This window comes from Passer montanus, unplaced genomic scaffold (genome assembly GCF_014805655.1).
Source record: "Passer montanus isolate IOZ18808 unplaced genomic scaffold, ASM1480565v1 scaffold111, whole genome shotgun sequence".
NCBI lineage: Eukaryota > Metazoa > Chordata > Aves > Passeriformes > Passeridae > Passer > Passer montanus.
In genome coordinates this window covers 1,538,495-1,550,988 of record NW_024357725.1, presented here as the reverse complement: position 1 = coordinate 1,550,988, position 12,494 = coordinate 1,538,495, and the positions used below count along the sequence as shown (strand labels likewise).

The following is a 12,494-nucleotide window of genomic DNA, read 5'->3' as shown; positions in this document are numbered from 1 at the left end:
CAAAGGTTAAAGATTTTTTTCTTCGTGTATCAGCTGAAGTTAGTACCTAGGTCAATTCAAACATAAACTCTTGAGGAAAGACTCTCTCCCTCTCACCCCTGTCTGCACAGGTGCCCGCAAGATGCTTCATGAGCAAGACGGACCACAGTTTATAACAAAGATCCCAAGCATTTTAACGTCTTTTAGTGTCAATGCCTTGAAAAAGTTATGGAATATCACCTAGTCTTCTCTTACTGGGATTTTACATGAAACAAGCTCAGTAGCTATTGAAAGCACTTTTCTCTGTGAGCTCCCAGAATTCCTGAAATCAAATGAGTGGTTTACAACCAATATTTCTAAGGTTTTTCCACAGGCTTATGAGACCTGAGAGAGAATTTGTATAAAATTCAACACTGAGTTTGTCCTATTACTTTCATAAAGTCAAGTTCCATTACCTGGAGACATCTTCTAAAGCAGGGTCAGAAAGCCTCACGGATTTGTGGTGCCAGTAGATAGATTATGATCCATATATGATTCTGATTCATACATGAAAGCCTCTTAGGAAGTTTATCATCACCATTAAGTTTGCTAAGCTAGCATGATATGATCCTCGATCCTGTATAAAATTTCTGATTTGTATGTCTGCTTCAGTACCAGGCCCTCCATCTTGAAAGTTCTCATAGAGTGAGCTGTTCCTTAAGTGCTCAATCCTCCATCACTGAAGCCAAAAAGACTCTGTGTGATCATAATTTCTCACTTCCTTTTCTAAGCTTAGCCTTGATTTGCCACAAAGCAACTCTCAGCTGTCTGGCAGTTAAAGTGTGAGGAGTCAAAGAACTGTGCCAAAGGATTCATGTTGTGCTATCAAGATCTCAGAAATGATAACATAAACCCTAAGGAATACTGATGCCATCAGAAAAAGCAGAAATATATTTTGCTGAAAAAGCCCACACTTACTGTGAAAAATAATTCTAAATTATTTCTCAGCTTCTTCAGAAACCCAAGCTGTCTACAGGCATCTGCCAAATCAGAGTCTGAAGAATCACTGAAGGATAAAAATTTTCCCAAGGTTTTCTATTGAATTAAATGCTTGCAAGTGTTTAATATTTCCATTTATATTAAATGCTGGTTGAATACTTTTTAATATGCATACATTAACAAATTATGCTTCTTGCTCAATGAATTATATTATCCCAGAATTAAACATACAGCAAGTGTGGTATTAAAGAGCTCTGTGAACTTCAACTTGAAATCTAATTCAAATGTTTTTCACTTCATGTTGGCATAGCATCTCTACAACTGAATGTTTAAAGCACAGCTTCTGCTTGTAAAATATCAGATATTTGAAAAAAATATAATACAAAAGAAGAATTTCTAGATCATTAAGTGGAAAGCCATCAATTACAAGGGTTTTATAGCACTGTTCTTAAAAAGCTTAATAATGCTTCATGCAACTATCAGATTGAACACATAATTATTTCCACATTATAGTAATTTATAGACATCAATTGACTAGCACACATTAAAAATAGACTGTGTGACAAAACACATCATAATTCAATTAACTGTTTAAAAATAAATGCTAAAACTCCACATATGTCCTGTTAAAATCATAAATTATTAAATTGTTGAACTGAGAATAAAAACAAATAGTGTCTCAATTTTTTTTTGCAGTGATTGCATTACACCTACTGCTTCTCTCATTTGCAGTTACATGGACTGTTTCTCCACTTCCTACCATGTAATGTCCCCAAGAAAATGAAAATTCCTGATAATTAAGAAAAATAATATTTATTGTGCTCAGGTAGCTGATAAAAAAGGGGAAAACCTTTACTTTTTATTAGCAATATTCTGCACACTGCTAGCAAATTTCCTACAGACTGAGATAAGAACTTCAGATTTCTAACCAGCTCTTCACACAGAGATCTCTGTGGGTGCATGTCTTCTGCAGGGGATATACACAACAAGCAAAGATTGCTAAATTTATTTCCTATTTGTTTCCTTTAACATCTACCCTAACTATCTCTGCAAGAAAGACATTCACCTGAATATTTTTCCAGTTTCTGGGGCTGGTTTTGCCCTTGAACAATAACAGGAAGGGGAAGACCTTAGCATGCCACAGCACTTCTATCAATTTTGGAAAAAGGTCTGGCAAACGAGCTAGAGAAGTTAAGATACAGTTTGCAAGCAGACTGCAAGCAGTCAAAAGTGATACCTTCAGCTCAGGCATGTTTATTATAAGCTGCATAGGTAGTTTAACATCTGGGTCCTTTGTATAGTCCATGGGCACAACGTTTGGTGCCATTTCATGGTATCGGCCGTGCAACCTGTAAACAAGCAGAAACAAACAGCCAATAACCAATTTTAAATAACCAATTCCATTCAGACAGTAATCAGGTACAAATTTGTCTTGCAGCTCTAAGCATTGGTTTTAGTGCACAAGTCTGAGTCCACCAAATTCCCATCTTTCTGAAAAAAAGAGGGCTTTGATGCAGCATCCAGCATAACTGCTACCAACAGCCACATGTTTCTCAAGGTCTGTAATGGAGCAGTTTCACACTGTGTGTATGTAACATTTGGGCGCTGCCAAGTATGTGCACAGAAGGCCTGAGCCAAGGCATGTACTATGAAATGCAATTCTTATCATATGTGGAAGTTAACTCTTACACCTCATTCATAAAGTGCTTAGGACAGAAAGTGCCCCTTTGTCATGTCCTATGTATTAACACAGTGTATTCTGATCCCTCAGTAGGGCATGCATACTACTTGTATACATTATAAAGCCGTATCTTGTGATTTATTTTCCTTTTAACAAATATCCTGCCTGCTCACTAGGCATACTGCCAATTACATACAGAGATTACCATGTTTTAACAGCAGAATATAAACAAAACAGTAATACAGGAAGAAACGCCTCAGCAACCCCTTCATTTCCCCAGCTTTACCGGCAGCAGCTCCGCACCCAACTGAACTACTTCAGGTTCCTGTGTGTAAATAAACTCAAAAACTAGGATAAAATCATCTACAGGCATCTGTTTTCTCATGATTATTATGTGCCACAAAGGACATAATTGAACATAAAATGAAGCACGGAAACACATTTTTTCTGCATTGTAGGAAACTGATGTCCTCATGCTGCACAGCAATATTTTGTGCCATACCAGAAACTGGATATCCACTATCTCAGCACATTGCAGCTGCTTACCACAGCTCACCCAGACATTTCATAAATACTGTGTAATTCAAGATGCAATAGCTATTTTCCTCTCTAGCAATTGATTTCTCCATTGTAAATAGCAGCTAAAAAGATGCCTCTCAATACAACAGAAAAAGCAACTTAAAAGCACTTAAGAAGAAAAACTTAAAAGAAAACAAAACTTTCAAGTCCAATGTCCATCTATGGGTTACCTACTTTTTTAAAAGCTAGAATACTGAAATGGTGTTCTAGTCTTCAAGAAAATGAAGCACACATTATTGGCAAAACTTGACCATTGTGGACAACATTCAGAACTTTAGGACCTGACAATCCCTATTTATTTTAACTGGCAAGATTTCCTTCTTTAATATTAGATTTGTCTCTTTATAACTTGTAACATCAGTACAAAGTAAACCTGTCACTTCTTGCTGACAGAATTCACTATCATGTCCACAGAAATTGCAATCTATTTATATTGAAATTCAGCCATACCCTTTGGCAGCTGAAATGAAAGAAGGATACAGCTCCAACTCTAGAATAGACTCTGACAGAGTTGTTAGGAAGGCAGGTGCTGGACACAGAAACATGCAGGTAACTAGCTGCAGATTTGAGGGCAGCTCTCATATCCTGTTTTCCTCCCAACTAACTCTGCTGTTAATTCACCAAATCTGACAAAGATCAGTGGATGTCAGAGCTTTCTACCTGGGTGGATTTCACACTAAAGCATCCAAATGAGTCTGTAGGAAGTGGCTCTGATCTAACTCCTGCAAACTAAATTACACCAATAAAACGCATCTTCCACATGCTTTTATCTGCAAGGATCCAGCAACTCTATTTGCAATAGCCTTATCAGATGGCATGATTAGCATTTAAGACCATGAAAAGGGCCATAAGGTACCAAACATATAGTATGTTGCACTTAATCCATTATCCTTCAAAATAAAAAACAAAAAAACCCCAACTAATTGAACAACCACAAAAGACAGTAACACCTTTTCCTTCTGTAAGATCTTGATGCTGGAAGGTTCTTCAAGGACACTATGTACTCTTTTATAATCAACTGGATTGCCAGTATCAGATACTGGATTTTGTAGAAAAAATAACAGACCTGCTTCACCTTTTAACAGGGTGCCAAGAAAACCACCTGTCATAAGGAACACAGTCCTTTTTGCTGGAGGTCCACCAAAACTCCCGTTTAGTTGAATAACTTACGTTGCATTGGGAGAGTACTTATTTTTTGGCAAGGAAACAATACATGTCTGATCAACTACTCTGTAACACGATGTAAAGGTCAGTAGACATGGGGGTTATTTACACCCATAATCCTCCTGCCTGTATGCAATACCTCACTACACCTTGTAGTGCCGTGCACTATGACAAATCAGTAATCACTTCCCAAATGCTGCTCTCATTACTGACTGCTCTCTCACATCTCTCAGTAACATTAATTCCTAACTACAAATAGAGAAGAAACAAAGCTCTGGTAAAGGCTCTGATATTTCTCCTGTTTTGGAGAAGCAGAAGGTTCTTCAGGTGACCTGAACACATCACAGCAGTAGTGACCTAGAGGAAATGCTTTTTGTTCCTTTACTCAGCATGCCCTTCACAAAATGCTTGTCTGCAAACAACCTCAAACTTCTTTATCTGTCCTAGACACAGAAATATTTATGTCTTGTCAGGGAAGTAATGCAAGGTTTTGCAGTGCTGTCTGAACACACAGATTTGGAAAAGCTCCATTATAATACAAAGACCATCATGTGTATTCAGAAACCCAAGACCAGCCTCACTGTTTTTGTAGCAATAACTACTACAGCTGTATATCCTTTAAAAGATTCTTCTAGATGCATGCAAGAGCATTTTCCTATTCCTGGATGTGCTCTTTTTGCCACAGGATTCCTTATTAACTTTGCATGGAAGTACAAAATGAAAAATTGGCAGTGTCTTCCTTGCCACAAATGACAGTGGGAGGGAATGTGGTGATAAATTTAATGGCAAATTTCATTAACTGATGATGCTTTGTCCCCACAGGTACTGGTATATGTTTATGCTTCATGTACAACATTCAAGGATTAAGGCTGTGATTCTGTATCATTTTAATCCAGTCTAAACCCAGACTGGTGATATGCCCTTGCAGAAATTTAAAGCCCACAGCTACTCATGTCACTTGTATAAACACTAACATTTAAGAATGTGCAGTGAGGTTCAGGGAACTGATGTGTTTGAAAAAAAAAGACGTTTTCACAGTTAGCTCCTTGAGGTTATTGAAGCAGTTGTGACAGCAGCGGAAGAAAATAGGGGTTTAATTTTTCTATTAAATTCATCAATAAAGGCAGAACAAGACTTAACCCTGTAGACAGTAGTAGATTTAAAATCAACTCAGCTGCCCATCAACCAGTGAAAACCAAAAGTTCAGAAAAAAGCCCACAACACATTTTTGTCCCCACAGCCTACTTTTGATTGATGATAACTTTCATTTTACTACTTTGGTTTTTTAACATGGCAAAAAAAGGCAGGTCAGAGTCTGTTCCCACTTCTCAAGGGTGAAGCATCATAGAGTCAGCAAGGATGATGCTGTGGGAATTTGCTGGATATGGTTTGGGATGTATCTTACAACACAGCCTCCTGCTCTACCTGAATAGATCTGAAAAAAGAGATTTCTAAGCTTATACACTGAAGCAACCATTTAAATTCACTACTGAGCTTTGGGAGGGAGTCAGACTGTACCAAAGGTCACCAGTGGGTGTGTTAAAACAGAGAACAGCTCTTCCTTGGCCTGGTGTACATTCATCTCCACGACTAAATGTAGTGACAACACATTACAGCTGGCTGAGCTGCCTTTTTAACAGGATCTCTGAACTGAAGGAGTGCTGAAAACAAAAGATAAAAGCTTGCAATGGTTCATTGATTAGAAATAAGTGGCTTAAATAAGCTTTAAAGTGGCTTTAAAAATAAATACACATCTTCCCAGTTGTGGTCCCACAGCAACTGTCACTTGATTTATGCTGTAAGGGGAAAACATTTTTATTCAGCAATATATATCCTATTTATTCCTAAGTAAAAGGGATGCATTCAAAGACTTGTACATTATACTCAAGACCATCTCAAAGAGTAAATTCTAGATTGCTCAGCACTGTTATGAATTGTCAGGAAAAAAAATAGCAAATGGGTTAAGTAGAACAGTGAAAGCAGGCAGTGAGTGCTGATGGACAGTGCCACCACAGGTTCACAGGAGCCATGGCATGAGCTGATTATACACTGGTTGTACAGGATGGAACAACCTGTGCCTGCAGCAAGACCAGAAGTGCACAGCTGCTGTTCAGTTGTACTTTTGGTTATTAACCACAATCAGAGGATAGGCTCCTGTCCAGATGCCAGACCTGAATGGAACAGCTGGAGAAGGACTTTGTGTAATACACAGAGAAGAATTCACCACTCCAGAGACCAGCAGGAGAATTGACAAGTCAACAAAAAACCCTGGAAACAAGTCAACATAAAACAAGTCAACATTAATCAATCAGCCCTTCCAAGCACCTGAGATGGTTGGAAGTAAAAGAAGCAGCAGCATTGAAGAAGAGATTGCACAGAATGCAGGACAGAATGCACTGATGGAAAAGTGCACAGTTTCTGTTCCGTTTTCCTTTTTGCTATTAACCTCTATAAGATGATAGGCACCGGTCCAGATGCCAGACCTGAATGGAACAGCTGGAGAAGGACTTTGTGTAATACACAGAGAAGAATTCACCACTCCAGAGACCAGCAGGAGAATTGACAAGTCAACATAAAACCCTGGAAACAAGTCAACATAAAACCAGATTTAATCAATCAGCCCTTCCAAGCACCTGAGATGGCTGGAAGTAAAAGAAGCAGCAGCACTGAAGAAGAGATTGCACAGAATGCAGGACAGAATGCACTGATGGGAACTGATTTACAACCCTTGCTGCAGAGGCTGTAGCCCTGTACTGATGCAAATCAGTGAACTGCACATGCTCTCTTGTCTTGCAGTCCTTTAATGGACAGCTGGGAAACAGAACCAGACATACCAAAACCTACAAGTCTGCCACACAGGGAGAAAAAGCTGCTAGAGCTCAAAAAGAAGGACGCCCTCTTTAATCTGGGGCTGAGAAACTAAGGAAGGAGGGGCCTTTGGGGCAACTGATAAAGTACTTGGAGGGTCTCAGATTTATGCCATACTTGCACAAACTGTTTTTGCAATAATAAATGTTAAATGTTACACATGGTAATGGAGGCATAAATCCCTGTGCTGCACCAATTCCTCAGTGAATTATTGCTTCCAAGGATTGCAAGAGGTTGGAACAGTCTATTAGAGAAGGTGGTCTACCGTGTGAAGCTGAAACCAAAACGGCAGGAAACATGATACAAGGAAATTCAGTCAGAAACTGAAACCACAACTCACTGAATTGCCACAGTTTGGCAAACAGATAAGGAACAAAGGACCTTGAGAAACATAAGCAGAAAGTTGAAAGTTGAAGGAATTCTGTTAGTGATATGCCTTTTCCCTTTTATGCTTTCCAGTTGAAGTTCTTTTCCTTGTATCAATAAAACACAATAACCGGGCACTGAAATCAGATTTATAAAAAGGCAGCATAATAAGATGAGAAAAAGTGTATAAATGAGTCTTCTGCTAGTTTTTAGTTAGCATGAAAAGTATTTATTCATCTTTGCAATGTAAAATGAAGCAGCACGAATTAAAGAGAATACTACAAAAATATCCTCCTAAATCATATACAGTAAAATTAAAGAGAAATTGTGAGAAATGTTTTTGTCAGACAATTTATAATAACTAGTTATAATTTATGATAACTAGTTATAGTTATGAAAACTCTGACTTTCAATGTACATACCTTACTGTTCCCAGGCCTACATGATGCAAAGTGAGTATAGATAAGAACACTTCATAATGTTTTTCCTTCCTTCAAGTGCCACTCAAATCCCTGCTCACAGGCATCTTTTCTGCTGGTGATCCAAGAATCACAGAGTGACTGAGGTTGCGAGGAACTCCTGAGATGAACTGGTGCAACTTCCTGCCCAGAAAGGGCACCTGGAGCAGGCTGCCACATCCAGATGGCTTTTGAGTATCTCCAAGGCTGGAGATTCCGAAACCTGTCCGGGCAGCCTGTTCCAGTGCTTGGTCACCCTCACAGTGCTTCCCTGTGTTCAGCCAGAACCTCCTGTGTTTCTGTCTGTACCCACTGCCCTTTTCCTGGCATGGGCCTCCTTTGCAGCCTCCAGATCTCAGCTCTCTCAGCCTTTCCTCATAGGAGGGAGTCCTCAGTCCCCCATCCATCTCAATGGCCCTTTGCCAGATGCTTGAGCAGCTGTACTGGGGAGCCCAGAACTGGACACAGTACAGCAGCACTTCGGACTTCATACACATCAATGCTGACAGGGAATCTCTCCTCTCACAAGCCTTAGCAAAACAGGTACAATCTGACTTAAATATAATACAGGAAAGGTTTATGGTATGGAAATACAGAGACTGCCTAAACCCCTTTTCTTTTCCTTTTTCATTCATAGAGGATATAGAAACTTTTTAAACAACAAGAATAGTAACATAATTATCAAGAAGATCAACAGTAGCTTCAGGATATATGTTCTTTGTTGTATAGTTTCTTGCTTAAAACTCAGGAAGATTCCCCACGGTATAGAGCTCCCCTAATTTCATTCTTTTGGCTGATGTGTTTTCCTCCAAAGCTGACAATAGGGCAATTCCCCTTTCTGCATACAAAACTTCAAACTCTCTAAAAGAAAAACAAGAGCTGTTTTGTAATCCTCCCTCCATTTGTGTAGCGACTTGCTCCACAGCAAGCTACCTCCCAAGCAGTTTGCTGCATTTGCTCCCTTATAAGGAAGCTTTCCAGACACTTGAAGCAACCAGTGCTTAATTCTCTGGCAGATTTCAGATTTAAAATCCAACATTCAGCTGGATTGGCTAGAAGGGCTCCTGTCACCTCACCTTTCACCCATCAAGAACAAGCCACGAAACAGGTGGAGAAGAGAAGACAACAGAAGAGCTATTTTTCTTCTACCAAAAGGTTCAAAGGTTTGCTGACATCCCAAACGGTGCCCAGCTTGGTCATTTAGTGCCATACTCCCCTGGCAGTTGTCTAACTACGTTAAGTTACTCTCAAGTAATACAACTTGAATTGACAACTTTTGTGCTTTTTGGCTAGGACAGACTTCCAAAAACACATGCATTTGAGTGCTTGTTTGGGTGCCAAACTGTACAAGTCTACAGGGAGAAGCAGAAACAGATGGGCTGATGAACAGTTAAGCATTATTGCTAGAGTAAAAGCTTGTCTGCCAGAAAATCGGATTTGTAAAACTGAGTAAGAGAAATAATGCCTTATGAGAGACAACTCAACCATTTGTTCCCATTTACAATCACAAGAGAGGAAAGCTATATAAACAGATTCATTGCTATAACTAAAGTGGTTTTCCCAACTTTTCTTCATGTAATTTTTTTTCTTTTTATTCCTGTTTCTCTCTACAGGATGTTTTCCAGGATAACAAATCTTTTTCAAATGGTGATGCCCAAAACTGGGCAGTCTATTCCTACTGAGGTCACAGTACTGCTGAATGGAATTATCCCATTTTATAAACACTGCTGAGGCTAATGCATTTTAGAAATGCATTCCTCTTTTTTTGCAAGAGCATTGTGGGGGTGGTGTTGTTAAAATTATGCTTACTTTTCTCAGATCACTAACTCCCCAGCCCATTTTTTTATACACTCCATTCTACACTTGCAATTTTTTTCTCAGTTCTTAGGACTTGAGTGTGTGAATTTTCTTTTGTTCACTTTGACTCTAGTAATTTGTCTAACATACTGAGTACACTAGAAAAAGTGAATCTCGATCTTCATAGCATCTGCAACTCACTTCATCTCAATGTTTCTTACCATTCTCACCAATTTTCTATGTTCAGGAGTATTTTGACCAAGAGTTCAGTGCACTTACACAAGTAGAAAAGGACTAACACAAACTGGAATAAGTAGAAGTCTTTACCAAAATAAAGACGTTGCAGTTGCTTCTTTTCTCTGACTTACAAAAGCAGATACTCACAGGAAGATTTTCTTTTAACAAATCTGAAGTGGCTACCTCTGAGCATGTATTAAGTTCTAGGCACTTACAGACTGATTGTCTACCAGTGTGTTCTGGCATCTCTCCATGCAGAAAAGTTGTGTCCTGAAGCTACACACATTGGTCTAAATTTCCTTAAGAAAGGAAATTCTCCTTAAGAAAATGGGGGCATGTTTTCAAAGTCCTAACACCACCAAAGCAACCAGTAACAGCTCTAAAAATTTGTCAGGTGTCCTATTAATATTTTAGATAATATTTTGAGTCAGTGATAACATAACTATGTCTATAATAACCAATATTTTTTAATATGTTCTTGCCCTGTGCCCATGACTGAATGCTCATAGCTGCAATCAGCACTTCCAAAAATTAACCATCTTTAACCAAGACTTAGGAGTGTATTTTGGTTTTTTTTGTGATAAACAGCTATCAAACACCAATAGTGAGCTATGGTTCTCTTTCACCAGGCACACTTACCTCTGCTGCAGTCTTACTTTATATTTTTTTCTAGATCCATTTTCAGCATTTTGTGTTAAACTGTTCTTCACTTTAAATTAATAAGTTATACTATTTTCTAATAATTTGCACATTATCCACACACAGATTACAAATCAAAAAATATGTCTTCAACCCCTCTGACCACAGCCTGTATTTACGTTGACTTGAGCTGCTGTTGACACCAAAGTCTTGCATTCTAAAGTCAGTGTCTAAGTCAATCTAACACGTTACTGGTAGGGAAATGCTCTTCTCATTTTCAGTTGCATTTGCTCACTGTGGCTCTCATGCCAGCTTTGGCACTCATCTGATCCTTCAGAGAGCTGATTCAGCTTATTAAACCAGCAGAAAATAGATTTACTGTTGTTTGGGGTTTTGATGGGCTGCTTTCCCTGTAGGGACAGATAAAAACACTTAGCCCGTTTCACCTAATTGCAGTCTCATGCTGGTTTACATCAGTTTATAGCAATCTAAATTGAAGCTGCCATATTAATTCCTTCATCCCCACCTACACAACAGTCATTAACAGCTATGCAAATGGATGGTGAGACAGGGCTTTTTTTTTTTCTTTTTGTAAGGATGCTCCTTGTTGGATCATCTCACTGAAGTCAGCAGCTGCACAAGAAATTCAGTTCAGCCTGAAGAGGACTCAACCTGCATTTCCTCCACATCAGCCCTGTGAGCATCCTGCAGGGTAAATAAGTGCCCAGCAGTACCTGGTTGCCCCTTCACTGAAACAGGGAGGTGCTAAATCAGTAAGTGCTAATTAACCAGGGACTCATAACCCATTTTATTCCTGCTTACTAAAACTTCACCTCAGACATGTAGAAACACCTCTGGATTATACACTGACTGGAGGATGTGCCCTCACTGGTATCACTGAGCAGAAAAGCAGCAAATCCCTTTCATACAAATCACTGGCTCAACCCTAAAATAGTCTATGATACTCACTTTAAGCTAATCACCACCTTATGACAATTATACATTATAAGTGTATCTTAAATCCAATCCTACTCTATTCTATACAATTAGTTCCTGCAGAATAACAGGCATTATCTGGTTTCCTCACAAGTCAGATAAAAAGATTTAGCCCCTTCCACATGGAACACGAAGGAGAAATTTAAAAGAATTTACTTACCGAAGGATTTCCTTCCGAGTGAAGAACGTGCAATCCTGTTAAAGAAACAAATTGTATCATTGTACTACAGAAATATTGAAAACAACTGCAAAGAGTTATTTCCTTTCCTTTTGGAAGGAAACTCAGATCTGACAGAAAAACATTAAAGATGCCATTTGGGTGCCATCTACATTTGACTCAGAAAGCAATATACACTATAAAATAACAGGAACATTTCAATATGGGCCTATCAGTAAAAAGAAAGATCTTGATATTGTGATAGTTCAGGAGGAAAAAACAGGTTGCTGAGATATATCTACAATGTAGAATGACCACACCAGAAACAAAATTAAATCCAAAACAGAAGGTATACGCCAAACGTATTAATTAAAAGAACATGGAAAACTACAAACAACAATCTGTTGTTGATGACAAAAACTGTCTTCTTACTTTAAGTATCCCCCTGCTGGAGACAACTGGTTTAGTAATAAAATTATGTAGTTATTTATTAGTTATTAACTCTTTTTGCTAACAAACAGTTTGCACTGTGGTCACTTTGCTGAAGGCTGCAAACTCCTGTATTTTAGGAGCATGGATAAATGGATAGCCCCTG

General features: G+C 38.7%; 1 protein-coding gene across 2 annotated transcripts in view; it reads right to left on the bottom strand.

Annotated features, from left to right (window-relative positions):
- CIB2 (calcium and integrin binding family member 2) overlaps window positions 1–12,494 on the bottom strand; it is a 34,013-nt gene that overhangs the window by 12,050 nt on the left and 9,469 nt on the right. For both annotated transcript variants that reach the window (XM_039731670.1, XM_039731663.1), the window contains exons 2-3: window positions 11,903–11,937; window positions 2,195–2,306 (exon numbers count right to left, since the gene is read on the bottom strand). In XM_039731670.1, coding sequence (XP_039587604.1) covers window positions 2,195–2,306; window positions 11,903–11,937 — 147 coding nt within the window. The remainder of the gene's footprint in view (window positions 1–2,194; window positions 2,307–11,902; window positions 11,938–12,494) is intronic.